Source organism: Orcinus orca, chromosome 14, assembly GCF_937001465.1.
Source record: "Orcinus orca chromosome 14, mOrcOrc1.1, whole genome shotgun sequence".
Taxonomy (NCBI): Eukaryota; Metazoa; Chordata; class Mammalia; order Artiodactyla; family Delphinidae; genus Orcinus; species Orcinus orca.
In genome coordinates this window covers 52,629,206-52,654,289 of record NC_064572.1, presented here as the reverse complement: position 1 = coordinate 52,654,289, position 25,084 = coordinate 52,629,206, and the positions used below count along the sequence as shown (strand labels likewise).

The 25,084-nt window shown below is 40.3% G+C and overlaps 2 protein-coding genes across 4 annotated transcripts in view; both read right to left on the bottom strand.

Annotated features, from left to right (window-relative positions):
* The window catches only part of MINPP1 (multiple inositol-polyphosphate phosphatase 1), a 167,801-nt gene that overhangs the window by 8,283 nt on the left and 134,434 nt on the right, over positions 1–25,084 (bottom strand). The gene's annotated exons all lie outside the window — the stretch shown is intronic.
* The window catches only part of PAPSS2 (3'-phosphoadenosine 5'-phosphosulfate synthase 2), a 79,697-nt gene that overhangs the window by 37,022 nt on the left and 17,591 nt on the right, over positions 1–25,084 (bottom strand). The window contains exon 2 of one of the 2 annotated variants that reach the window (XM_049696579.1): positions 730–847. The exons of the other annotated variant lie outside the window; for it this stretch is intronic. Within the exon in view, the coding sequence (XP_049552536.1) occupies positions 730–762 (33 nt within the window). The 5' untranslated portion in view covers positions 763–847. The remainder of the gene's footprint in view (positions 1–729; positions 848–25,084) is intronic. 2 annotated transcript variants of the gene reach the window in all.

Below are 25,084 nucleotides of genomic sequence, written 5' to 3'. Positions count from 1 at the left end.
TCACTGCCGGGGCCCGGGTTCGATCTCTGGTCAGGGAACTAAGATCCCGCCAAGTTATGTGGCAAAAAAAAAAAAAAAGCTCTTTCTTTAAAAATGTTTTTTTCAACTTTAGTTTAAAACACATTTTTCCATGGAAATAAAATTAGTCAAGTCTTGTTGAGAACATGCAACGCCTCACTATGATTTCCCCTGCTAGTCTCGCTAATTCTCAAAGAACCTCAACATCATAATACAGAAAAAGGAATCATTACCTAAAGATGTTCATAATAATATTATTTAAAACAGAAGCCATCAAAATTTCCATCAATTAAATAGCTTATGGCATATCCATATGCGGAATGTGCACATCTGTATTTACTGACCTCAGACTATATCATGCTGTACGCCCAAATGCGGAAACAGGTTACAGAGGAAATAACATTAATCCCATTCTAAATCATATATATCTATATGCCGGACCCAGTGAACCCAGGAGCCCGGGCGCCAACACCACCCCCTTGTCGCCCTCTTGACGCCCCCCAACGCCGCGGGGACAGAGAGAGGCCTGCGCCACGAGGGGTACAATTGTTAGGAGTTGCCAATCGGGCAGGGAGCACACTGGGCAGACCAGGCAGGATCCCTGCTCTGGCCTGACATCATATTTGACGTAACAACCACGCTATGTCACCTCCCATTCACCGTGAGAAAAACACCACGCCAACTCCAAGAAAGGGGCATTCTACCAAATACCTGATCAGTACTCCTCCAAAGCGTGAAGGTCATCAAAAACAACGACAGTCTGAGAAGCTGTCACTGTCAAGAGGAGCTTAAGGAGACATGACAACTAAATGCAATGTGGGATGGGATCCTGGAACAGAAAAAAATATTTGATAAAAATTAAGGAAATCTGAAAAAGTATGTACTTCAGTTAATGATAATGTGTCTTCAGTTCCTTAATTGTAACCAATGTGCCACACTAAAGTTAGTAACAGTGTAACCTAAGTGCAGGATACATGGGAATTCTGTATCATCTTCTCAATTGTTTCCATAAATCTAAAACTGTTCTAAAAAATAAAGTCTATTTTTTAAGAGTGCATTTTTACAAGATTTGGCAATAAATAAAATACTTTATAATCACCTTGGCTTCTGCACTGCTGGATTCTTTATCTTCCTGATCATATTTCTTAAAATCACTGACTCTATTATTTTACTTCTAATTTAAGGATTAAAATTACTTGGAGTTATTTGAGAAATCCTTTTATAAGCACACCATGGAGTAAAGAGGAAGGACAGAAAGATAAATAGATAAGACATTGATAAGAGTTAAACACATAGATAAGTTGTGACATACCCACATTGTTTATGGCGACATTCTAAAATATTACAAGAAAGAAAGATTTTGGTTTTAGAGGAAACTGGTGAAACCTAGCAGTGCCCTCTTCTGAGCCCCTTTTGTCCCTCCAAAATGGAGGTGAATTAATTCTCTTTCAGCCTCTTTCAGCCCTCCTTATGTCCCCAAACCTCCTGTTATGACACATGCAGCCCTTAATCTTCCATATGGAGGGATGTGAGTAAATAACATAAAAAAGGAGGAGGAAAAAGGAGATCTGAAACTCCTTAGGGGAGAAAAAAAAACCCTCAAAATGGCTGTTTTTTGCTTCAGAAGCAGGAAAGTGGAAGAGAAGCTATTAGATGAAGTTTATTGCAGGGTAAAAGAGTTAATATTTTTGGACCAAAGAATCCGGAAGTTGCAACTGTCCTAGAGTGGACTCAGGATGGAGAAATATGTGGCTGGAAGTTGGGGGTGTATGTGTGTGGAGTTCCTTCTCAGGACCCCCAGGAGAGGGGTTCACACACCCACAGATGCTCACAAATCTTCACACCTGGACCCAAAAGCCTCCTTCAGCGATTTGGTTGGGGACAGCTCACACCTGCACTGAGAAGCAGGTGGAAAGATGGTGAGTGAGGACAGGGGAAGTTTAGATTCCATGGTTATACCGGGGGTAGCAATATTCCTGGCACATGACAGTTTTAAAAAACCATTTCCTGATGGAGAAAGGTTCTTTTTTTTTTTTTGCGGTACGCGGGCCTCTCACAGTTGTGGCCTCTCCCGTTGCGGAGCACAGGCTCCGGGCGCGCAGGCTCAGCGGCCATGGCTCACGGGCGCAGACGCTCCGCGGCATGTGGGATCTTCCCGGACCGGGGCACGAACCCGTGTCCCCTGCCTCGGCAGGCGGACTCTCAACCACTGCGCCACCAGGGAAGCCTGAGAAAGGTTCTTGATGAAACTTTTCCAAGGCCTGCATAATTCATTTCCAAGTTAATCTCTGGAATATGACTTGTTCTTAAAATGACTCTGAGGGCTTATAGGAGCCACTGCTCTCATTCCTCTCTAATTATGTATCATCCATCTACAGGTCCTGTTTTTCTTCATAGTATCTATCTCTCATATAAGGATCTTACTTCCAGTTTCCACTGTTCACACCCTGACCTAGACCCTTACCATGACTTCCACTTTAGTGCTCAGGCCTATTTCCCCATTACGTGGTGAGCAGGCTTCCAGATGGTCTTCAGTCTTAGTCCAGAACCAGCGGCCTCATCTGTGTCACCCTCTCCAACAGAACTTGCTCCAGGTCCTCCTGGCTTGCTTCTCATATATAATCACATTTCACTCCTCAGCCCTCCGGATGCTATGAACTCCTTCTCCAGCTCTGACCTTTGCTTGTCTTCTTGACCATAATTTGGAGTCTCCTCTTGGCTGGACTGCCCTCCACTGCCATGAATAACTATCCCCGTGGCTTGGCCCGGCTTTTTGTTTTGTTTTTTTTTTGGCGGTATGCGGACCTCTCACTGCTGTGGCCTCTCCCGTTGCGGAGCACAGGCTCCGGACGCGCAGGCTCAGCGGCCATGGCTCACGGGCCCAGCCGCTCCGCGGCATGTGGGATCTTCCCGGACCGGGGCACGAACCCGTGTCCCCTGCATCGGCAGGCGGACTCTCAACCACTGCGCCACCAGGGAAGCCCTGGCCCGGCTTTTTGAACCTTATTCCTCAGCACTGTCCCCCGTGAATCTTGCTCGTCCTGGTCTCCCCAAGGTTGTAAAGCATTCATCACATCCATCCCTTGGCTCAGAACCCCTTTAATAATCTTTAGTTCTCTCACTTCCTCTTCCAACTGACAATCAGACAAATTTTCTAAAACACCTTTTAATCATGTTATTTTTGTATGCAAAACTTTCAATGGTTCCCCATTGAATGAAGTCCTTACACAGAATAAAGTCCTAATTCTTAGATTGGAATTTAAGGCCCTTCATTTGCAGGCTCCAGCGACCATTTCGATAACCTTTTCTACTCTCGGCTGCAGAACTTCTACTCCAAGCAGGAGGTTTTGAACACAGCTCATTCTGGCTTTGCACCTTTTCTCATTCAGCCCATCCTATCTGGAAGAATCTCTTCATACCCTCCACCTAACCACACACTGCCTGTTCTTCAAGCAGCACAGGGTGTTTCCTGGTGGCCTATTGGTTAGGATCCTGGGCTTTCATTGCCATGGCCCGGGTTCAACCCCAGGTCAGGGAACTGAGATCCTGGAAGCCGCATGGTGTGGCCAAAATAAACAAGCAGCACAAACCCCGTGTTCAAAATACCTTCCTTGATGCCTCTCTGCTGAACTCCTGTCCCCATTAGATCCTGGATATTTTAGACTTATATCTAATGTTTTATAGACTTAGAGACTTGTATTTTAGACTTCACTGTCAACCCTACATGGGCGGGGGGGGGCCGTAGCTTATACAGCTTTGATTTCCCAACAGGGCCCAGCTAAGAGGAAATAATATAGATTTTGAGGCTGGACAGTTTAGAGTCAATTCAACTTCTGACTCCACTAAAACCTTGAATGAGTTAAGTCTAACCTCTCTAAGTCTCCCCAAATTGTGGGATTATAATTCTTGTTAACTGCTGCAAGGATTAAAAAGAGCAAGCAAATGTGACATAGCTGGACTTCATTAAGTATTCAGTAAACACTTGTTGAATGAATAATAGAAGTTTAATAAATATTTTGCTGGCTGATTGACAGATGTGGATATCCTTAAACAAACTCTGGTCCTCATCCGCACATATGCTTTAGTATCACTACTCAATAAAATGACATATTCTAAACTGTGGTTACAGCCACCTTTATGGCTAAGAAGATTACCCCCTTCTTTTTTTTTTTAATAGATCTTTACCGGAGTATAATTGCTTCACGATACTGTTAGTTTCTGTTGTACACCAAAGTGAATCAGCCATATGCATACACATGTCCCCATATCCCCTCCCTCTTGAGCCTCCCTCCCACCCTCCCTATCCCACCCCTCTAGGTCATCACAAAGCACCGAGCTGATTTCCCTGTGCTCTGCAGCTGCTTCCCACTAGCTAACTATTTTACATTCAGTAGTGTATATATGTCGATGCTACTCTCACCTCACCCCAGCTTCTCCCTCCCACTCCGTATTGTCAAGTCAATTCTCTATGTCTACATCTTTATTCCTGCCCTGCAACTAGGTTCATCAGTACCATTTTTTTTTTAGATTCCATATATATGCATTAGCATACAGTATTTGTTTTTCTCCTTCTGACTTACTTCACTCTGTATGACAGACTCTAGGTCCCTCCACCTCACTACAAATAATTCAATTTCATTCCTTTTAATGGCTGAGTAATATTCCATTGTATATATGTGCCACATCTTCTTTATCCATTCATCTGTCAATGGACACTTAGGTTGGTTCCATGTCCTGGCTATTGTAAATAGTGCTGCAATGAACATTGTGGTACATGTCTCTTTCTGAATTATGGTTTTCTCAGGGTATATGCCCAATAGTGGGATTGCCAGGTCATATGGTAGTTCTATTTTTAGTTTTTTAAGGAACCTCCATACTGTTTTCCATAGTGGTTGTATCAATTTATATTCCCACCAACATTGCAGGAGGGTTCCCTTTTCTCCACACCCTTTCCAGCATTTATTGTTTCTAGATTTTTTGATAATGGCCATTCTGACTGGTGTGAGGTGATACCTCATTGTGGTTTTGATTTGCATTTCTCTAATAATTAGTGATGTTGAGCATCTTTTCATGCGCCTCTTGGCCATCTGTATGTCTTCCTTGGTGAAATGTCTATTTAGGTCTTCTGCCCATTTTTTAATTGGATTGTTTTTTTTTTTTTGATATTGAGCACCATGAGCTGTTTGTATATTTTGGAGATTAACCCTTTGTCTGTTGTTTCATTTGCAAATATTTTCTCCCATTCTGAAGGTTGTCTTTTTGTCTTGTTTATGGTTTCCTTTGCTGTGCAAAAGCTTTTAAGTTTAATTAAGTCCCATTTGTTTATTTTTGTTTTTATTTCCATTACTGTAGGAGGTGGGTCAAAAAAGATCTTGCTGTGGTTTATGTCAAAGAGTGTTTTTCCTATGTTTTCCTCTAAGAGTTTTACAGTGGCCAGTCTTAATTTAGGTCTTTAATCCATTTGGAGTTTATTTTTGTGTATGGTGTTAGGTAGTGTTTTAATTTCATTCTTTTACATGTAGCTGTCCAGTTTTCCTAGCACCACTTATTGAAGAGGCTGTCTTTTCTCCATTGTATGTTCTTGCCTCCTTTGTCGTAAATTAGGTGACCATATGTGCATGGGTTTATCTCTGGGCATTCTATCCTGTACCATTGATTTACATTTCTGTTTTTGTGCCAGTACTGTACTGTCTTCATTACTGTAGCTTTGTAGTATAGTCTGAAGTCGGGTAGCCTGATTCCTCCAACACCATTTTTCTTTCTCAAGATTGCTTTGACTATTCAGTGTCTTTTGTGTTTCCATATGAATTGTAAGATTTTTTGTTCTAATTCTGTGAAGAATGCCATTCATAGTTTGATAGGGATTGCACTGAATCTGTAGATTGCTTTGGGTAGTACAGTCATTTTCACAGTATTGATTCTTCTCCATCTGTTTATGTCATCTTTGATTCCTTTCATCAGTGTTTTATAGTTTTCCGAGTACAAGTCTTTCACTTCCTTAGGCAGGTTTATTCCTGGGTATTTTATTCTTTTTGTTGCGATGGTAAATGGGATTGTTTCCTTAATTTCTCTTTCTGATTTTTCATCATTAGTGTATAGGAATGCCAGAGATTTCTGTGCATTAATTTTGTATCCTGCAGAAGGTTACCCCCTTCTTAAAGTGAGACCTGCCATGTCCTAAGTCTTCTCACAGCCATCACTACAGAAAACAGCCAAAGCAGTCCAAACCTTATAATAAACAGAACTCCCATTCACAAATGCATTTGTAAAATATTCTTTGAAATTTGCAACAAGGAACTGTGTATAACAATTTGTGATTATAGTTCTGGTGAGTTTCCCATATTCTTTGAGAATCAATTAAGCTGATGGGACCTAACATATTTCAGTTAGTGCTGAAATCTAAGTCATTAACACTTAAATCCAATAGAATACAGAACTGGACACTTATTTAATGCATTGCTTGAATAAGTTAAATGAACCACATCCTCTGTGAGCACATCCTCACATGGATCATTTCACTGTTTTTTCCTTCACAAATATAACATAAACAATCCAGAGACAGGCAACTAAAATGTATATTATTGTGAACTAAAAGAGCCCATCAGCTTGAAATGGCCTGAAATCACCATTATGAAAAGTTTACATCAAAAGGCTGTTATATGGAAACATTGTTTACTCTCTGTTCAAAAAAAATCAGATTAAAAATTCATCTGCTACATTGCCTATATTCTTGGTTCACAGTGAGGCATATTCCTAAGGATAAGAAAGGTCACTTAAACCCATCAAGCTCTGGAGTAAACCGACTCATAGAACGCTCGTGTGTTCATATCTGCCCAGCTCAAAGACTTCTTTTTATGTGTAATATTTTCATGATTCAATTAAGAGAACTCAGGAAAAGGAAATAAGATCAGAAGGCAGTCTTCCATTTGATCATTAAGCACGGACCCAGAAACAAAGACCTACTTATAGCACAGGGAAGTATACTCACCTATATGGGAAAAGAATCTGAAAAAGATTATATATATATATATATATATATATATATATATATATATATATATCTCACTTTGCTGTACCCCTGAAACTAACACAACACTGTGAATCAACTATACTTCAATTAAAAAAAAAAAAAGAGTGGACCCAGAGAAGGCTTCTGCCTCTGTAAAGAAGCACAAAGCAAAGGGCAATTGTGAAAGAACCAGATTAATGCCTTTCTCAAGACTCACTGTCATTATTAGGAGTAAAGGACTCCAATCCATTGCAATATGACTTCTGTGCCCCGCAGTAGGTTCAAACAGATTAAATTACTGCATGTAAATTGTTTAAAACAGCGCCTAATCAGTAGTCACCATAACGGTCGGCACTGACAAGATCTTCAGTGTTCATCTGACTTGTTCTCTTTCCCCTGCATACTCTACTTAGTGAGTCTGCCTGGGCACAGCTACAGACTCAGCCTCCCCAACTACTCTCCCCAGACATCGCTGCTTGTACTGCATTGACCCAAGTGCAACCAATGCACGGGCTGAATCAGTGAGGTTCTCTTAAGAATTTAAGCTATACAAAACACCCAGTCAGTTACCTACTCAGTCCTTAGATTGGAGATTCATGTAGAACCTGTACTAGAGTTGCCAAATCAAGGCACTGGGAGCAGAAACTGAGAGGCCACGAATCCATAAAACAATGTCTCCCTTCCATTTTATCCCACTGACCACTCTTTTCTGGAAAACTCCCTCTTTCCTTAGCTTCCAAGATATTATTCTATCCCTGTGCCTTTCTGCCTTCTCACGTCTCCTCCAGAGGCTCCTTCACACATGCCTCCTCCGCATCCCTTAGATACCAGGGTTCTTCTCCAGCGCCCTTCCACTCTTCCCCTACACATCCCTTAGTGACTCTCACCTGTTCCCAAGGCTTTGTCTACTATTAATATGTATGGAGTGCAAAATCTCTATCTTCAAATATCAATATCTATCTATCTATCTATATTTATTTATTTATTTTTTGCGGTACGCGGGCCTCTCACTGCTATGGCCTCTCCCGTTGCGGAGCACAGGCTCCGGATGAGCAGGCTCAGCGGCCATGGCTCACGGGCCCAGCCGCTCCGCAGCATGTGGGATCTTCCCGGACCGGGGCACGAACCCGTGTCCCCTGCATCGGCAGGCGGACTCTCAACCACTGCGCCACCAGGGAAGCCCCAAATATCAATATTTAAATGCCTAGCAGGTATAGTCACCCAGAGCCACTGAAACTCAGCATCGACAAGAATTCATTTTCTTGTCATTACCCCTTACTCCTTTTCCCATATTCCTCATCATTTGTAATGGCCCACAAATCTATTATTTAAGCTAGGAGACATCCTACTGCACCCTCCCTCATTAAAAAAAAATCAATCTATCACTGAGTCCTGTCAATTTTAGCTAAGAGATACCTCTCGAATCATCTCACTGTTGTTAGCTAATCACTCACGAGAACCTCCCTGACAGCCTTCAAACTGGACTCCTCATCTCTCTCAAGCTATTCTCTCCTTTGCCCCCAGAGTAAAATTCTCTTGCTTAAAATCCTTTGGCTTCTATGGTAAAGTCCAGAGACGTCAATTTGGCGCCATGACCTCCTTTTCCAGCTTTATCTACTGCCCTTCGTGGCCTTGAACCCCATGCACCAGTCCAGAACAAGCCCCCGCCATGCCGTTCTTCTGTGCTTTCACCCACATTTTCCTTGCTTGGAGTGCCCTTCTCTCGATTTGTCTCTTACTCACTCACGAAGGTGTGGCGTAAACATTGCTGTGGGCCTTTGGCTAATTTCCCCACCCACAGACAGACTTAGCTTCTTCCTCTGACCCCACAGTATCCTGTTTCTACTGATAGTTCATTTCCCAAACTTACTTAAGACTCTGATGTAAGACTCTGAGAGGGTATTTGTTAAAAACACAGATTCCCAGGACTCTCCCCAAGAGATTCTGATTCATTTGGTCTGGGGTAGGGCCCAGGAACCTGTAGTTGTTTTGAAAGTGCCTCAGGTGACTTTAATGCTCAGGCAAATCTAGGAGACACTAACGATACTAGAGAACTTATGTTAATTATGGTCACAGTAGTCCCCCCTGATTTGCAGGGAATACATTCCAAGACCCCCAGTGGATGCCTGAAACAGCAGATAGTACTGAACCCTACACATACTATGTGTTTTCCTATATTAATTGGCAGGTAGCTTATCCTGCATGGACATGCTGGACAAAGGAATGACTCACATCCTAGACGGGACGGAGCGGGACAGTGGAAGATTTTACCATGCTACTCAGAACAGTGCACGGTTTAAAACTCGTAACTTGTTTATTTCTGGAATTTTCCATGTAATATTTTCACACGATGGTTCAACTCGGGAAACTGAAACTGCGGAAAGTGAAACAGCGGATAAGGAGGGACTATTGTATTTACTGACATGTCTGTCCACTTCACCAGATTGGGAACTTGCCAGTCTGCTCTATCCACATTTGTCTTGGAATCCATGTACCTAGAATATCATAGGAGTTTAGAATTTACTGAATGAATGTTAAGTATGTTTACTCAAACTAATTTTTCATTCCCAGGATAGTTCACAAAATTTGATTCGTTATTCTAATGTGTATTATGGGCGAAGGTAGAGGGCCAGGGGCTGAGATAGACTTGGAAGAACATGGCTGCGCAGGTGGTAAGATTGGGTGATAAGAATGTCAAACATTTTTTCAAAATCTTGGCTGAGTTACAGATTTGGAGGCAGCCAAACCTGTTAGTATTGTCTGATGAATTTAACAATATGAATAAAACTCACAGTGCAGAAAGACAGACACTCTTGCTCCCACCCTCAACTGGATGTATATTCCCTTAAAGAAGCAGAATGGCATAAAGGTTAACATGGGTTCCACGTCAGAGTGACTGGTAGGGCATCCTGGTTCTTCTGGTGCCAGCTGCGTGCCCTTGAGCAAATTACTTAACCATTCCATTCCTTCTTTTGTAGAATTGTTTTCATAACATTTTCTGCCTTAGTGAAGTCGTATGAGGATTAAATAAGAAAATGTACATAAAACAGCACAGGGCCTGGCCAGTAGTTAAGCCCTCACTAAATGTTAGCTAAAATGAGACAAATAGTTGTTATTAATGATAATTAAAATAGTTCACTTACTAGTAAAATAATTATAATAATAATTAAGTGGATGATGATACTTAAAATTATGAAGACTGCCCCAGTGCTTCCCTCTGTTCAGTCTTCCCTGAAACATGTAGTGTAGAAAGAAATATGATTTCCCTCAAAACTCCAGGGCATCCTCCTTCACTTTCCAGCTGTGAAACCTCCTCATGCCCTGCTCTTTCGAACTCAGCACAGAGCAAACCATGCATGGCCATCTTATCTAGGTGCAGAATGCGCAGCTGTGTCTATTGACAGAAGCATAGACAAAAACAGTGCCAGGAATCAGTCCCTTACCTGTCACAGAAACCTTAGAGTTTCTAAAGCTGCACCTGAGCTTCACAAAACACAGCAGACTATGGCTTGTCTCTGCATGTCTATTTCACAGATGGCAAAACTGAGGTTCAAAACTGTGAGGTTCAAAGTGTTTTACCCAAGGTCAGAACAGCTGGTCACTCAGGGTCTCAAATCCAAGTCTTCTTATTTCAAGTCGAGCAATCTTTGGGGATCTTAAAAGCACAGTTTAGAAATAAGACCACAGGGGGCAAATAAGTTGTTGGAAGTTACCATGGCTTCTTGGTAAAGATGTGTTTGGGGCTGGCTGACAAAGCACGAGAATGCATAAATGCTGCCTAGGAGAAGCCTTCCCTACCCCACACCCCAGAGGACACAGTCTGGGCTCTAGAAGATGTGCGTCTTGCTTATCTCATTACATATAGTCCTGACCTCCACTCCTTTCTACTTAGATCTGGCTCCTAGAAATCACCTGGGCCCTTCCCCAGATCCATTCCTGGGCTCCCTCCTCTGCAGGGAGTTTGTTCATTCTAAGACTTAGAAATCACCTTTGCTCCCCTGGTTTGACTCCCTCCCACCTGCCAGCTCTGACACAGTTCAGTGATCAGGCCTCCTCCATGGCACCTCCTGCGTCTTTTCCTCTCATCGCTCACACTCTCCATTTTCATACTCTACACACAGGTGTCAGTCTGAATCCCTGAAGTTCCCCTCAGAGTTTAAGCTGTCTCTTGCTTCTGGGCCGATGCAATGCCATACTCTTTTTTATTATTTAGTTGTTAAATAAGTAATAGCTACATGACTCACAAACTTTCAATATATACATACAAAAAGGTATACAGAAGAGTCTTGCTTTCACGCCCATCACCCATTTGCCCCATCTCCACCCTCCCTACCTCTGAAAATGTGTAAGCACTTTTATTAGTTTCTTGTATATCCTGTCAGTTTATTTATACAAATAGAAGTAAATTTTAAAACATGTATATACTATTTGTTTAACCCTTCTTTCCACACTATTACACACCTTGCTGTTTCAGATCTATGTTGGCAGATCTTTCCACATCGATGCAGAGAGTTTTCTTATTCAGTTTATGCCTGCATATTGTTCCATTGTATGGATATACCATAATTTATTTAACTAGCTCCCTTTTAATAGAAATTTCAAAGGCTTCCAACTTTGTACCACTACAAACAATGCAATAATGAATTACCTTGATTTCTCACTTGTGAATATATGTCTATGAGAGTAATTCTTAGAAGTGAGATTACTAGGTCAATCAGTATGGGCATTTGTGATACTGATCCATATAATCAAATCACTCTCTACAGATTATACCAATCTATACTTTCACCAGCAATACATGGGAGTTCCAGGTTCCCAATGGCATTGCCACAGAGTACATTATCAAGACTTTTGGATTTCTTCCAATTTGATAGATGAAAATGGTATTTCAATATGATTTTAGTTTGAATTTCTGTTATTATGAGTGATGTTGTACACCTTTTGTTATGTTTAGGACTGTTTGTATTTTCTTTCTTTCTTTATTTTTCAAACCCTCATTTGTACCCTTTCCCCATTTTTCTATTGCATTGTTGGTCTTTTTCTCATTGATTTATAGGAACTCTTTATATATTAGGAAATCTTTCCACTGGCTCTTTGTACTTTGACTTTGTGAATGGTGTTATTTATAACTTTGTTTATGGTGTTGCTTGCCATACCTTTTTTTTTTTTAAATATAGTTAAATTTATCAGTCTTTTCTTTCAATTGGAACTCCAACTTTTTCTGGTTATACTATTGCTTGGACACAACTGGTAGGATTGAATGTATAATTCAATTGAGTACAACTTCAAGCAAGTGAGATAAATAGACTGTTGTTTCAGTCAGTCTCACAAGGAAGTTTGAATAAATAAGAGTGGTTGGGTTTTTGTTCCTTGCAAATTTCTATAGTTCTTCAGGTTTTTCTTCTGAAGAAGAGAGAGAAGGGACTTCTCTGGTGGTCCAGTGGGTAAGACTCCACACTCCCAATGCAGGGGGTCTGGGTTCGATCTCTGGTCAGGGACTAGATCCTGCATGCTGCAACTAAAGGAGCCCGCATGCCATAACTAAAGGAGCCTGCGTGCCACAATGAAGATCCACATGCCACAACTAAGACCCAGCAGCCAAATAAATAAATAAATAAATATTTAAAAAAAAAATAAGATGAGAGAATATATAGCTTCAATTATAAATAATATACTTAAGGTCCTTACAATCCTGAGATCTGAATTTATGATTATATTAAATTTTCTTGTGTGTTATATCATTATATTTTGCAAAATAGTGAAACTAACAATGAACAATAAGAATTTCCATATGCCTAATTTTTACACTGGAAAAATATTACATTAACCAACTTTTTTATTTAGTGCTATTATAAATGAAAGTGTTATAAAGAGTTACAAATTCCTTGGAGAAACAATACAGATCAATAATTTCTACTTTATAGTATGGCTCAATGTTATACCTGACTAGTAGTACACATTCGTTTTCCTCTTGATCAAATTCAATCCTGTCAGGAATAAATGTATTACAGATACATGACTTATTTGATTAGAACATTAGAACAAAAGTGTATGTGAAAGAAGATAGGTAGCAATATGTCCAGTGGGCAGTTTTAAATAGATAATTAAGAAGACTGCATGAAATTTAGATAAGACTGTTGTTCAATCTCCTGTTCGGTTATCACTTCTTTTCGAAGTGGGAGTAAACTTTCACATATTCAGAATCTGGATCCTTTACATAAATGAGCTAGTCTAGTAAGTAAATTAACTAGTTAAAATCCAAAATAAGATAGCATTAGTCACATTAACTTGTTATATATGTGAGCTTGTGTTCCTACCTAAGTTACACAGGTCATAAATTCATCATATTCTAGATTTCTTTTATTCCTTTGATTAATTTTTTCAAAAAATATTCATTGAGCACTAACTATATGCCAAAGACTGTGCTAGAAGCTGTGGGTACAATGGTGAAAGACACACACACAAGGCCTGCCTGAGGCCACCTCTGAGCCTAACCATTGGGCAGAAAGTGCTCAGAAAATATTAATTGATTGAAATTGTGCTGAAACCATATTGAAAACTTTTGTTAGAGTTGCCGGATTTAACAAATAAAAATACAGTATGTCCCGTGCCATATTTGGGCCATAGTTATACTAAAAAATTATTTGTTGTTTATCTAAAATTCAAATTTAACTGGAAATCTTGTATTTTATCTGCCACCTTACTAGGGGTTTACTTCTCAGAAAATAAGTTCTAGCCTTGCCTTTACTACATACATAAGCCATTTGAACACTGAAGATGTTTATCTCTGTGCCTCATTCTTTTTTTATACTCCATTTATGAAATTCTCTCTTTATAAATTATTTTCAATAATTTATAGGAATGGAATGCCCTTCTTCTCTGATGTCAATCAGAGGGGAAAGGACAGCTTAAAAGTCTTGGTTCCAAACTGGTAACTGCTAAAGACAAACACATTATAGGAGAACAGTATGTGTTATCTAAAGAGACTAGAGTTTTACAGCCAGTTCTGAAATGTCAGACATAATATTTTTCAAAGTTTAGATATTTTTTTCCAGCAAGACCTAATACTCTATCTTAAGAAATACAGCTTTCCCACATTACCTTGAAATAAGTGGTGAGCAGGTTCATTGGCTAGGGGAGTGGCTGAGATGGAATGCAGAATCCTGGCGGGGCAAGGGGGTATGGGGTGGGGCATGAGGATGATTATATGAAGACACTGCGAAGAAGAGAATGCAGTTTCAGAAATGGAGAAAGACTGAATTCGGACATTTTTAAAGAGCTGCACCCTCCCCCTCTAACCACCAATGAGTAAAATTGCCTTTTTTTTTTTTTTACACTGCTGCTCTTCTGGCTAGCACAGCTCACAAATTCCACAGTGGAAAAGAGTGTCTGGAAGAAAAGGATGAAGTTCTACAGAGGGTGGACCGCACATTTAACTTTTATTAAATGCCTTTTAAAAATTTGTAAAACCTACCTATACATATATAAACAATCAACTTTTTCATTTAAAAACAAAACAAAAACAAACAAACAAAACTTCCATCCAGATTTGAAGGCTGTCAAAATTACCCCGTATGTTCTGGAGCAGGAAGCAAAGTGGATGAGCTGCCTTCCTGGGTAGGGATTGTCTGTCCTCTGAGGGGAGGTGCAGGTCTCCTCTGTATTCTCTCCTGTCATCACACCAAAGATCCAGCAAACTTCTGCATTGGTCTAAGATGGTCATGAAGAGACGCAAGAGCAGAACATCTCATTTGCTACTAACGATGGAATTCGGGAGAGGGTGGTCCCGTTTATGCTCCGCCATTTCCATCCAGGAAGAGGCCAAAAACTGGCCTCCTATAAACTTCCTTGTACTGGGTTCCTGACCCCAAGGCTAGAAAATTGGTCTTTCTTTCCAATATTAATCTGTAGCCTTCACTTGAATGTCTCCCAGGAAGCAACAGGAAGAAAAATGCACTTGTGAAAATTTTCTTAAAAAATAAAGTATGAACTGACATTTCTTTTCCTACAAACAGCCATAGAAGGCTCAATACAGAAAAAAAAAAATCCTCAATATAGAAAAAACAAACAAAAAACCCCAAAACAGTCCTCAGGTTTCTTCACGTATCATGGAACCAAAACAGTTAAAGCCAGAGATATACTAACACAATAGATGTGCTCACTCTCCTCTCAAGAGTCTCTTCAGCTTTTAAATATATTTTTGAAGTGGGGAGCCCAGCTTGAGACCACACACAGCATTTACAGGGATCTGGACACATCAGGTGAACTACTGGAACCACCTGGGCAAGCCCTTACTCTAAGCTCAGTAAACTTGACCTAGGAACAAAGCTTTAGTCTCAGGGGGAGGGATGAGTTCATGTGTGGTCCGGTGACAGAAATTTGTCTCCTGGTCCAGCTCCCATAGGTTCACAACTGAATCATTTAAAATAACAGAAGACAAAAAACAGATCAAAGAACTGCTTCAGTAAAGAAATAGATTGAGGGTGGAGATCACAGGTTCTCAGGTCAGGCGACCTGGGCTCAAGTTTGGCTAGACCACAGTAGCCTGTGTGACTTGAGATAAATGAATTCTAAAGCTGCTCAAAGCCTTAGTTTTCCCATCTGCAAAATGGACAGAATAATAGCACGTACCTCACAGGTTGTTATAAATATTGACAGACACTCAACTGCCTTTCAACAGTAGTCTGGTAAGTAAATCACAGTGTTTCACACAATGGAAATGCTAACAGCAACGAGAATGAACAATATACAATGATGTACAATAATAAGGATGGGTCTTGCAAACACAATGTTGAAAGAAGTCAGACACAAAAGGAGTGCATACTGTATGATTTCATTTATCTAGAGCTCAAAAACAGGCAAAGCAAATAATGTGTAGTGTTCAAAGACAAGGTGGACCTCCTGAGACAGCTGAATGTGCAACTGACATGTCACACCGTGAACTAGACTTGTGATGGGCATAGATGAACCGTTCCTTGAGGACCCACATGGAACATGGCTTACCTTCGCAACTACAACTTGAATGACAAACTGTCTACATTCAATCACATACCCCATGGCTGCTTTCACACAGGCAGACAGAAGGAAACTCCTGCAACAATTATCCAGCTAGTCAAGGCAAAAATCTAGGTCCGCAGGGGAAAGACTAGGGTTTTTTTTTAACTGGATTAACCCCATGGGCTGGCTTCAGTCTTCATTGATCATGCATTAAGATCACCCCACAACTCTTTATTTTGCTGCGTTTTGTAGACATGTATGGATACAATGTGACTATAAACGGATTCAAAATGGCTGCGCAGGCTGCATATCAACTCTTACTTTTTTTGCTTCTATGTAGTATAAGCAAAATGTTTCTAAATAAGTGGAGGAACCTGAAAGTGGCTCTTGGTGAGACTGGTTCCCTGACCATGCCTTTTTTTTAAACACATATTGACATCCTTTTTTTGTTGTTGTTTATATATACTCTTTTCCATTATGGCTTATCACAGGATATTGAATATATCCCATGCTATATGTACAGTAGGACCTTGCTGTTTATCCATCCTATATATAATAGTTCACAGCTGCTAATCCCAAACTCCCAGTCCTTCCCTCCCACACCCCCTCTCCCTTGGCAACCACAGGTCTGTTCTCTATGCCTGACCATGTTTTTAAACCTCCATGAATCCACACCAAGACAAAATATTTCCAACCACAATTTTGCAGGATCGTTATGCGGCTACTCTGCACACTAATGCAAATTTACACCACAGAATTCTGTTTGGTTCTTGTCAGGTGATGGCAACAGAGTGGATGTGAGGCGTTATTCCCTCAGACATACACAAGGCCCACACTGTTGAACTGTTGTGCTTCTGGGCCTAGTTTGCATGTGGGAACTACACAATTAGGAATACTCTACACTACCCTCAGAATCTGTGGAGAAAGCACAAACTGCATCTCAGGGCTTAAAAGCCTCCTTACCCTCTACCCCTATTCCTTGAATGAACAAGAGAGGCTTCCAGATGCTTCGTCTTCACTCTGGGCGCAGTCAACTGGCTCGGCTCTCCCTCTCAACCTCTCAATCTGACTGTGTTTTTCCTCTACACTCCTCCTCCTTCTGACTTACTCAGTCTCCTCCACTTACCTATGCAGAGGAGCCTAAAAGGAGCACCGCAGCCATCCCCACTTATATGCTCTGCATATCTTCTAATAGCGACACTGTCAGCAGTAGCTTCATTTGAGGCAGATGGTTTGACGTTGACGGTGCGACTATTTTTTATCGTTTCATGCTTGTTTTTCTAAATATTTTCTTTCTTTTTCAAACATATTTTTAGATGCCGTGCTTCATAACTTTTCTCTATTACAAATACTCTGCGTGATTATCATATATGCACTTTCCATCTTAAGGACTTAATCTTAAAGCTCCAACTCAAGCTTTTAGAGAATGACTCCCATAGAGTTAAGGTGGTTTTATATAGCCCTGGGAAATCCTCTCAGAGTGTACATTATAAAGATGCCCTGTTTGGATGTTACTTATTAAATCTGCTTCAAAAAACAAAGGTCGTATTGGTTCAACTGGAAAAATCAGCCTCAAGGCTGTGCCAACCTCACAAGCTGTCCCTTTGTTGATTTGTGCCAGCAGGACTCAGGGAGGAGTGCTGCGTGTTATGCTTTGCTCTTCAGTAAGACCCACGGGAACAAACTAACTCAGCAAAACGTAAGCAAACACAGATCTTTTATGGACATAAACACAGATCTTTTATGGACAAAACTTAAGCAAACTCAGATCTTTTATGGACAAAAATGATAACTTTTGCTTACCTGATCCAGGTTCCCAAGATGGGAACCTGGATCAGGTAAGCAAAAGTTATAGTTTTTGTGTTTCCTTTCCCTCCCCACCCACCCCTTGCCTCTACTTTCTCCCTCCCTTCCTTCTTTCCTCTCTCTCTCTCTTTCTCTCTCATATAGGACATTTGTTGAACCTGGATAGAAATGCACACTTGAATTTCTTTGAAATGACATGATACAAATATGATTTTAAAAGTTTGGATGTCATTTACATTTTCCAATATTAGACTTTAATTTTGTTTTATCTGTTATTTACAGAGATTACATGTTTTCTGGCAGCCAGAGTGCCAGATTAAGCCTGAATATACACACACTAAAGACAACAAATATTCATTCAACTTAGATTGGGTGATTAGAATGTTGAGGGTAAGATTTCAAGACAAATAATTCATTTGGGTGCAGCAATGCAATTGGCTGACGAGTGGTGCCACATGTCATATGATTTATGGTCAGTAATAGTAGAGCCAACTTACCTCATCGGAGGCACTAGAAAAATCTGGTACTTTGTTGAATGGGAATGAAGTGCTACTCAATTTCTCATCTAAACTAACCAATCTGATTCATTTGAGAGTTCAATCTGTAATGTAAATAAGGCGCTAACCATAAATGAAGTCTGGCCATATCAACATTTCACAAACTGTGTTCTTCAGACTGTCCCTCGAGAGATTATGGTTTTCTGTGGGAACAAAAAAGTGGGCATTGTCCAAATAAGCTTGGAAAACACTAATAGGTTTGCCAACAATATGAACTTGAACTTGTGATATAGTTTAGCTTCCTTTCTAGTAAAATGAGAAAAAAAAACTTATAAGATTTGCTTTACCTTAATTTTTTAAACAGTTCAGCTTCATTTTGCCTTACTGAGTATATAATGTTGTATATGTAATGCTGTATAAACAAATCCTTGAGAAGGATGTCTTTTTGTAATGTGAGAAGTCTCTTATCTTGTTTATTCTATTGCATAAAAAAATTCTTACTATGTTAAGAATTTTGTTTATTTATATAAAAAAAAGTTATGCCTTGGAAGGAGGGAGTGAGAAGGGGAGGAAAGGAGAAGGAACCTGTTTACAAAAAGTGTTCTGACCCTCTCCATTCTCACCTGACCCCTCACACCTACACCTATTGCATAATTATTCAGGTCTAGTAAAGTGAACAACTTCCATTCCATGAAACCGCACGATCCCATGGGGCTAAAGAATATGTTCCCACTGTGTGAACACCCTCAGTGAAGGTGAAGAGTGTGGGGTTAGGGGTTCATTACTTTGGGAGCTCCCCATTCCACTGGTGTTTGGCACAAATTCAGCTCCAGAGGAGGCAATTCTACCTCTAGGTAATTACTTTGGCTCTCAACGACCAATTTCCATATGCTTAGCCTCGGGGGGTCTTACTTTATTTAGTAAGGGGTAAGCCCTAATATCTGTAGAGATTGCCTTATGATTTAAAGAATACTCTCGTGCTGCTTTTGTCTGTGATCTTCACAATCCAATGAAGTATAAGCCCTGACTTCACCTGAGTGCCCCTTTCTCTATACCATTCTTTGTTAATGGATATGCTGGTCCCTTATGTATCCATTGTGATAATGGTCTCTCCTTTTGAGTTATGATTTATTTTAACATAAGATACTAAAATGAGGCGTGTTTAATGAACTTCTCTTAGTGCAACCAATTATCTATTATCTTTCGCCTTAAGGCAGAGCTTTGCTGCCCTGTAGTTTAGGCTACTTGGTTATAAAATGCCTTCAAAAGTGCTAGGGTCTGTATGGGTAAATGTCAGAGGTTTCCTTTTCCTGCAAGTCTAATATTCCTTGTATCATTCTCCAGTCTTTTCCCCTTCCTATTCTTTTTTTTAATTGGTCAAATTATCCTTGAAAATAATACAGATTATCTGACCCAGAATCATATCCTTTCTTCAAAAGTCTACTTGTGTTTGCCATTTACCTAGCTATGCGTCAAAATCCTGCATGTTAAAGGGAATCCTCCTACACTGTTGGTGGGAATGTAAGTTGGTGCAGCCACTGTGGAAAACAATATGGCTCTAAAAATAGAGCTACCATATGATCCAGCAATCCCACTCCTGGGCATATATCCGAACAAAACTATAATTCAAAAAGATACATGCACCCCTATGTCATAGCAGCACTATTGACAATAGCCAAGACATGAAAACAACCTAAATGCCCATCGCAGATGAAAGGATAAGAAGATGTGGTACATTTATACAGTGGAATATTACTCAGCCATAAAAAAGAATGAAATAGTTACATGGATGTAACTAGAGATTATCATACTAAGTGAAGTAAGTCAGAAAGAGAAAGACAGATACCATATGATATCACTTATAAGTGGAATCTAAAACATGACACAAATGAACCTATCTATGAAACAGAAACAGAATCACAGACATACAGAACAGACTGATGGTTGCCAAGGGGGAGGGGGTTGGGGGAAGGATGGAGCAGGAGGTTGAGGTCAGCAGATGTAAGCTTTTATATATAGAATGGAAAAACAACAAGGTCTACTGTATAGTACAGAGAACTATATTTAGTATCCTGTGATGAACCATAATGAAAAAGAATATAAAAGAATATATATGTATATATATAATATATATATATAGCTGAATCACTTTGCTGTGCAGCAGTAATTAATACAACATTGTAAATCAACTATACTTCAATTAAAAGAAAAATACTCCACGTTCATTTTCATGACAGTCCCTACTGAAAACCCAAATGTCCATCAACTTGTGAATGGATAAACAAAATGTGACACACAGATACAATGGAATACTATTCAGCCATAGAAACGAATAAAGTAATGATATCTGCTACAACATGCATGAACCTTGAAAACATTATGCAAAGTGAAAGAAGCCAGACACAAAAGAGCACCTATTTTATGTTTCCATTTGTAGGAAACGCCCAGAAAAGGAAAATCTTTGGAGACAGAAAGAAAACTGTTGGTTTCTTGGGACTCAGGCTAGGAACAGAAGTGACTACAAATGGGCACAAGGGATCTTTCTGGTGTGATGAAAATGTTCTAAAATTAGATTGTGGTGAGGGTTGCACAATTCTATAAATTTACTAGGGATCTTTCCATTGTACATTTAAATTAGATGAATTTTATGATATGTAAATTATACTTCAATAAAGCTGTTTTTAACAATAGTCCTTCACATCTTTACTTGATTTAGCCCATTGCATTCTCTCATTGAGAATCTGTTCAAATTCTTGTAGTGATTCCAAAATATACAATTTTTGTCTATGACCAAGACTACACATAATACTTCATTTTGATTCTAACACTTATCCTAAATGTAAAAAGCATATCCTGTTTGGTAATTTTTTTAGTCTGATGTGACTGTGGTAAGCATAGTTTCAAGAATTTCGAAGCCAGGCCTGAGCTGTATAATGGTCATGAATGCTGAAGTTGAGGCTCTAAGGAATATGTGGGTAAATAAATCGTGGTATATTCACATGATGGAATATTATTATTATACAGCAGGGTTTCTCAGCCTCAGCACTAGTGATATTTTGGGCCACTGTTGCAGGGCTGCCTTGTGCATTGTAGGGTGGGTAGCAGCAACTTTCCCTCCCCCCAGTTGTAATGACCAGAAAATGTCTCCAGACATTGCCAAATGTCCCCTGAGGAACAAAATCACCCCTGACTGCTATGCAGCAATGAGAATGAACAAATTCCAACCACACACTAACAGTACAGACGATATGGAGGGCTCTCATAAATATAACTTGAGGCAAGAGAAGCCATACACAGCGTGTATGATATCCAGTTCTAGTTGTACTCTAAAGTTCAAAACCAGGCAAAAATAATCAGATGATTACCTTCAGAGGGAGAGCTTGTGACTGGAAGGGGCTTCTGGGATTCGGACAGTATTCTGTTTCTTAATGTGGGTGCTGGTTATACAAGGGTGTTCACTTTATGAAAATTCATCGGGCAGACACTTAAGATTTATATATATTCATATACATATGTTATATACGATACTTAACTAAAAAGTTTAAAAATATGGGCCATTGCTGTGGCTGCTGCAAAAAGAGGGCATTCAAGGTGACTCAGGAGGGGCTCAGCACCTTTCCAACAGGATGCTAATTCATCCCTCCACAGACCCACCAGGACTCCTGCTGGCCCACCCTGAACTCTGAGACACAAATCCAGTGTGTTCCATTGATGAATAAAAACCTGTTCCTGGGTTACTTTGTTATCCAGGTGCCAAAGCCAAGAAAGTCCCTCCCCGCTGCCACCCATTTTCAATTCATACTTTGCAAAGCACAGGTCTGAAACTGATTTCAGTGTGCAACTGAGCTAAATGAAGCCAAATAAAGGAAGCACTTTCTTTAGCATTCACTCCAGAGCTAAAGAAAAACAATGCGTCTAGTTCCCAAATCTGAGAGTACTACAAATGCCCAAGGTGGCAACTCCCGTTGTTTGTTACAGTAGGGGAGAATGAGTTGTGCGGATTCATACATGTTCTCACTCTCAGTTGGGGCCTCTCCTGACCAATAACTTGTAGTTACAGATAGTGTATCAGGTGCAGAATGGAGTTCATGGCCATAGCATTCTTTTTTTTTTTTTTAACATCTTTATTAGAGTATAATTGCTTTGCATTGTTGTGTTAGTCTCTGCTGTGTAACAAAGTGAATCAGCTATATGTATACATATATCCCCATATCCCCTCCCTCTTGTGTCTCCCTCCCACCCCTGTAGGTGATCACAAAGCACTGAGCTGATCTCCCTGTGCTATGCAGCTGCTTCCCACTAGCTATCTATTTTACAACTGGTAGTGTATATATATCAATGCTACTCTTTCACTTCGCCCCAGCTTACCCTTCCCCCTCCCCGTGTCCTCAAGTCCATTCTCTACGTCTGTGTCTTTATTCCTGTCCTGCCCCTAGGTCCATCAGGACCATTCTTTTTTCTAGATTCCATATATATGTGTTAGCATATGGTTTTTCTCTTTCTGACTTACTTCACAAGCAGCTCATGCAGCTCATTATCAAAAAAACAAACAACCCAACCCAAAAATGGGCAGAAGACCTAAATAGACATTTCTCCAAAGAAGATATACAGATTGCCAACAAACGCATGAAAGGATGCTAACATCACTAATCATTAGGGAAATGCAAATCAAAACTACAATGAGGTATCACCTCACACCAGTCAGAATGGCCATCATCAAAAAATCTACAAACAGGGCTTCCCTGGTGGCGCAGTGGATGAGAGTCCTCCTGCCAATGCAGGGAACACGGGTTCATGCCCCGGTCCGGGAAGATCCCACATGCCGCGGAGCCTGCACGTCCGGAGCCTGTGCTCCGCAACGGGAGAGGCCACAACACTGAGAGGCCCATGTACCGCAAAAAAAAAAAAAAAAAGAAAAAGAAAAATATCTACAAACAATAAATTTTGGAGAGGGTGTGGAGAAAAGGGAACCCTCTTGCACTGTTGGTGGGAATGTAAATTGATACAGCCACTATGGAGAACAGTATGGAGGTTCCTTAAAAAACTAAAAATAGAACTACCATATGACCCAGCAATCCCACTAGTGGGCATATACCCTGAGAAAACCCTAATTCAAAAAGAGACATGGGGGCTTCCCTGGTGGTGCAGTGGTTAAGAATCCACCTGCCAATGCAGGGGACACGGGTTTGAGCCCTAGTCCAGGAAGATCCCACATGCCGTGGAGCAACTAAGCCCGTGCGCCACAACTACTGAGCCTGCGCTCTAGAGCCCGTGAGCCATAACTACTGAAGCCCACAAGCCACAACTAGTGAAGCCCGCACACCTAGAGCCCATGCTCCGCAACAAGAGAAGCCACTACAATGAGAAGCCCTCACACCGCAAGGAAGAGTAGCCCCCGCTCGCCACAACTAGAGAAAGCCTGCGTGCAGCAACGAAGACCCAATGCAGCCAAAAATAATAAATAAATAAAATAAATTTTTTAAAAAAAAGAGAGAGATGTACCACAATGTTCATTGCAGCACTATTTACAATAGCTAGGACATAGAAGCAACCTAAGTGTCCATCAACAGATGAATGGATAAAGAAGATGTGGCACATATGTACAATGGAATAGTGAGGCGGATGGACATAGCATTCTTTGATGGCGGCAATTAAGTGACACCAGATCCAGGCCTAGTAATCTGAACAATAACTAATGAGTTCACACTCCACACAATTTATCTGAAAGGCTCAAATGATCAGGAGTTACTGTTAGCCTTCAAACCTCATATATGTATATGAAGGCACATATTTACAAATAAACAAGAGACAGACCATTCTCCATTGTTCTCTTGTGTCTCTGTACATCTTTTGATGTTCAGAGTGTTAATTGCCTTTTATTTCAGACTATCTTTTCAAGGATGTTTGTATAGTGAACGGCCTTGGATGAGAGAGATAATGTCTCCTCCAGAGCAAAGGGTCAGCCTCTCTACTGCCCATCATAAAAAAGATTCAGGTTCCCTTCACTTACAGTTCCTCTCCTATAATAAAACTCACTGCTTGTGCGGATATCCATCTAGATGCACCCATGTCACCCGCTTGGGAGATGGGGGCAAGAGAAACCAACACACACTGATGCTCATACTGATGGCTGTGCTATGAGTAATAAAGCCCTTTGTCTCTGACTCAGGAGTTTTGTTTTCTGCCAGCAACCATGCAACTATGGCAAGTTAACTTATTAGATTGCAACTGGGATAAAATCACAGACTTTTCACAGTTGCTATTATCTAGATGGATGGATAGATAGATAGATAGATATAGCTTTCTCTTTTTGAAAAGTAAATCTCCTACCCAGCCACTCAGTTCTCTTTGCTGGAGGCAATAATACTATTAATTTACTACGCATCCTTCCAGGGATATTCTATGCACTTATAACTATATGCATCTTTTTTCCTTTTTCTCGCAAATGTTACGAGGCTATAGATACTCTTTTGCACCAGGCCTTTTTTACTTAACAAAATGCTTGGAAATCTTTCCATATTGGTATAATTAGGGGACAACTCATTCTTTATTAACAGTGGCAAATTAATTTCTACTATGCATATATTATAATAACAAAATAGTCCATAACATGTACTTAAAGAATTCTCTTATTGATTGATATTTAGGCTGTTTCCAACCCTCTGTTACAAAATGTTACCAAGAATATCCTTGCATGTACATCATCTTACCCATTTGCAAGATCTCTATAGAAAAGTTTCCAGAATTTGAATTGCTA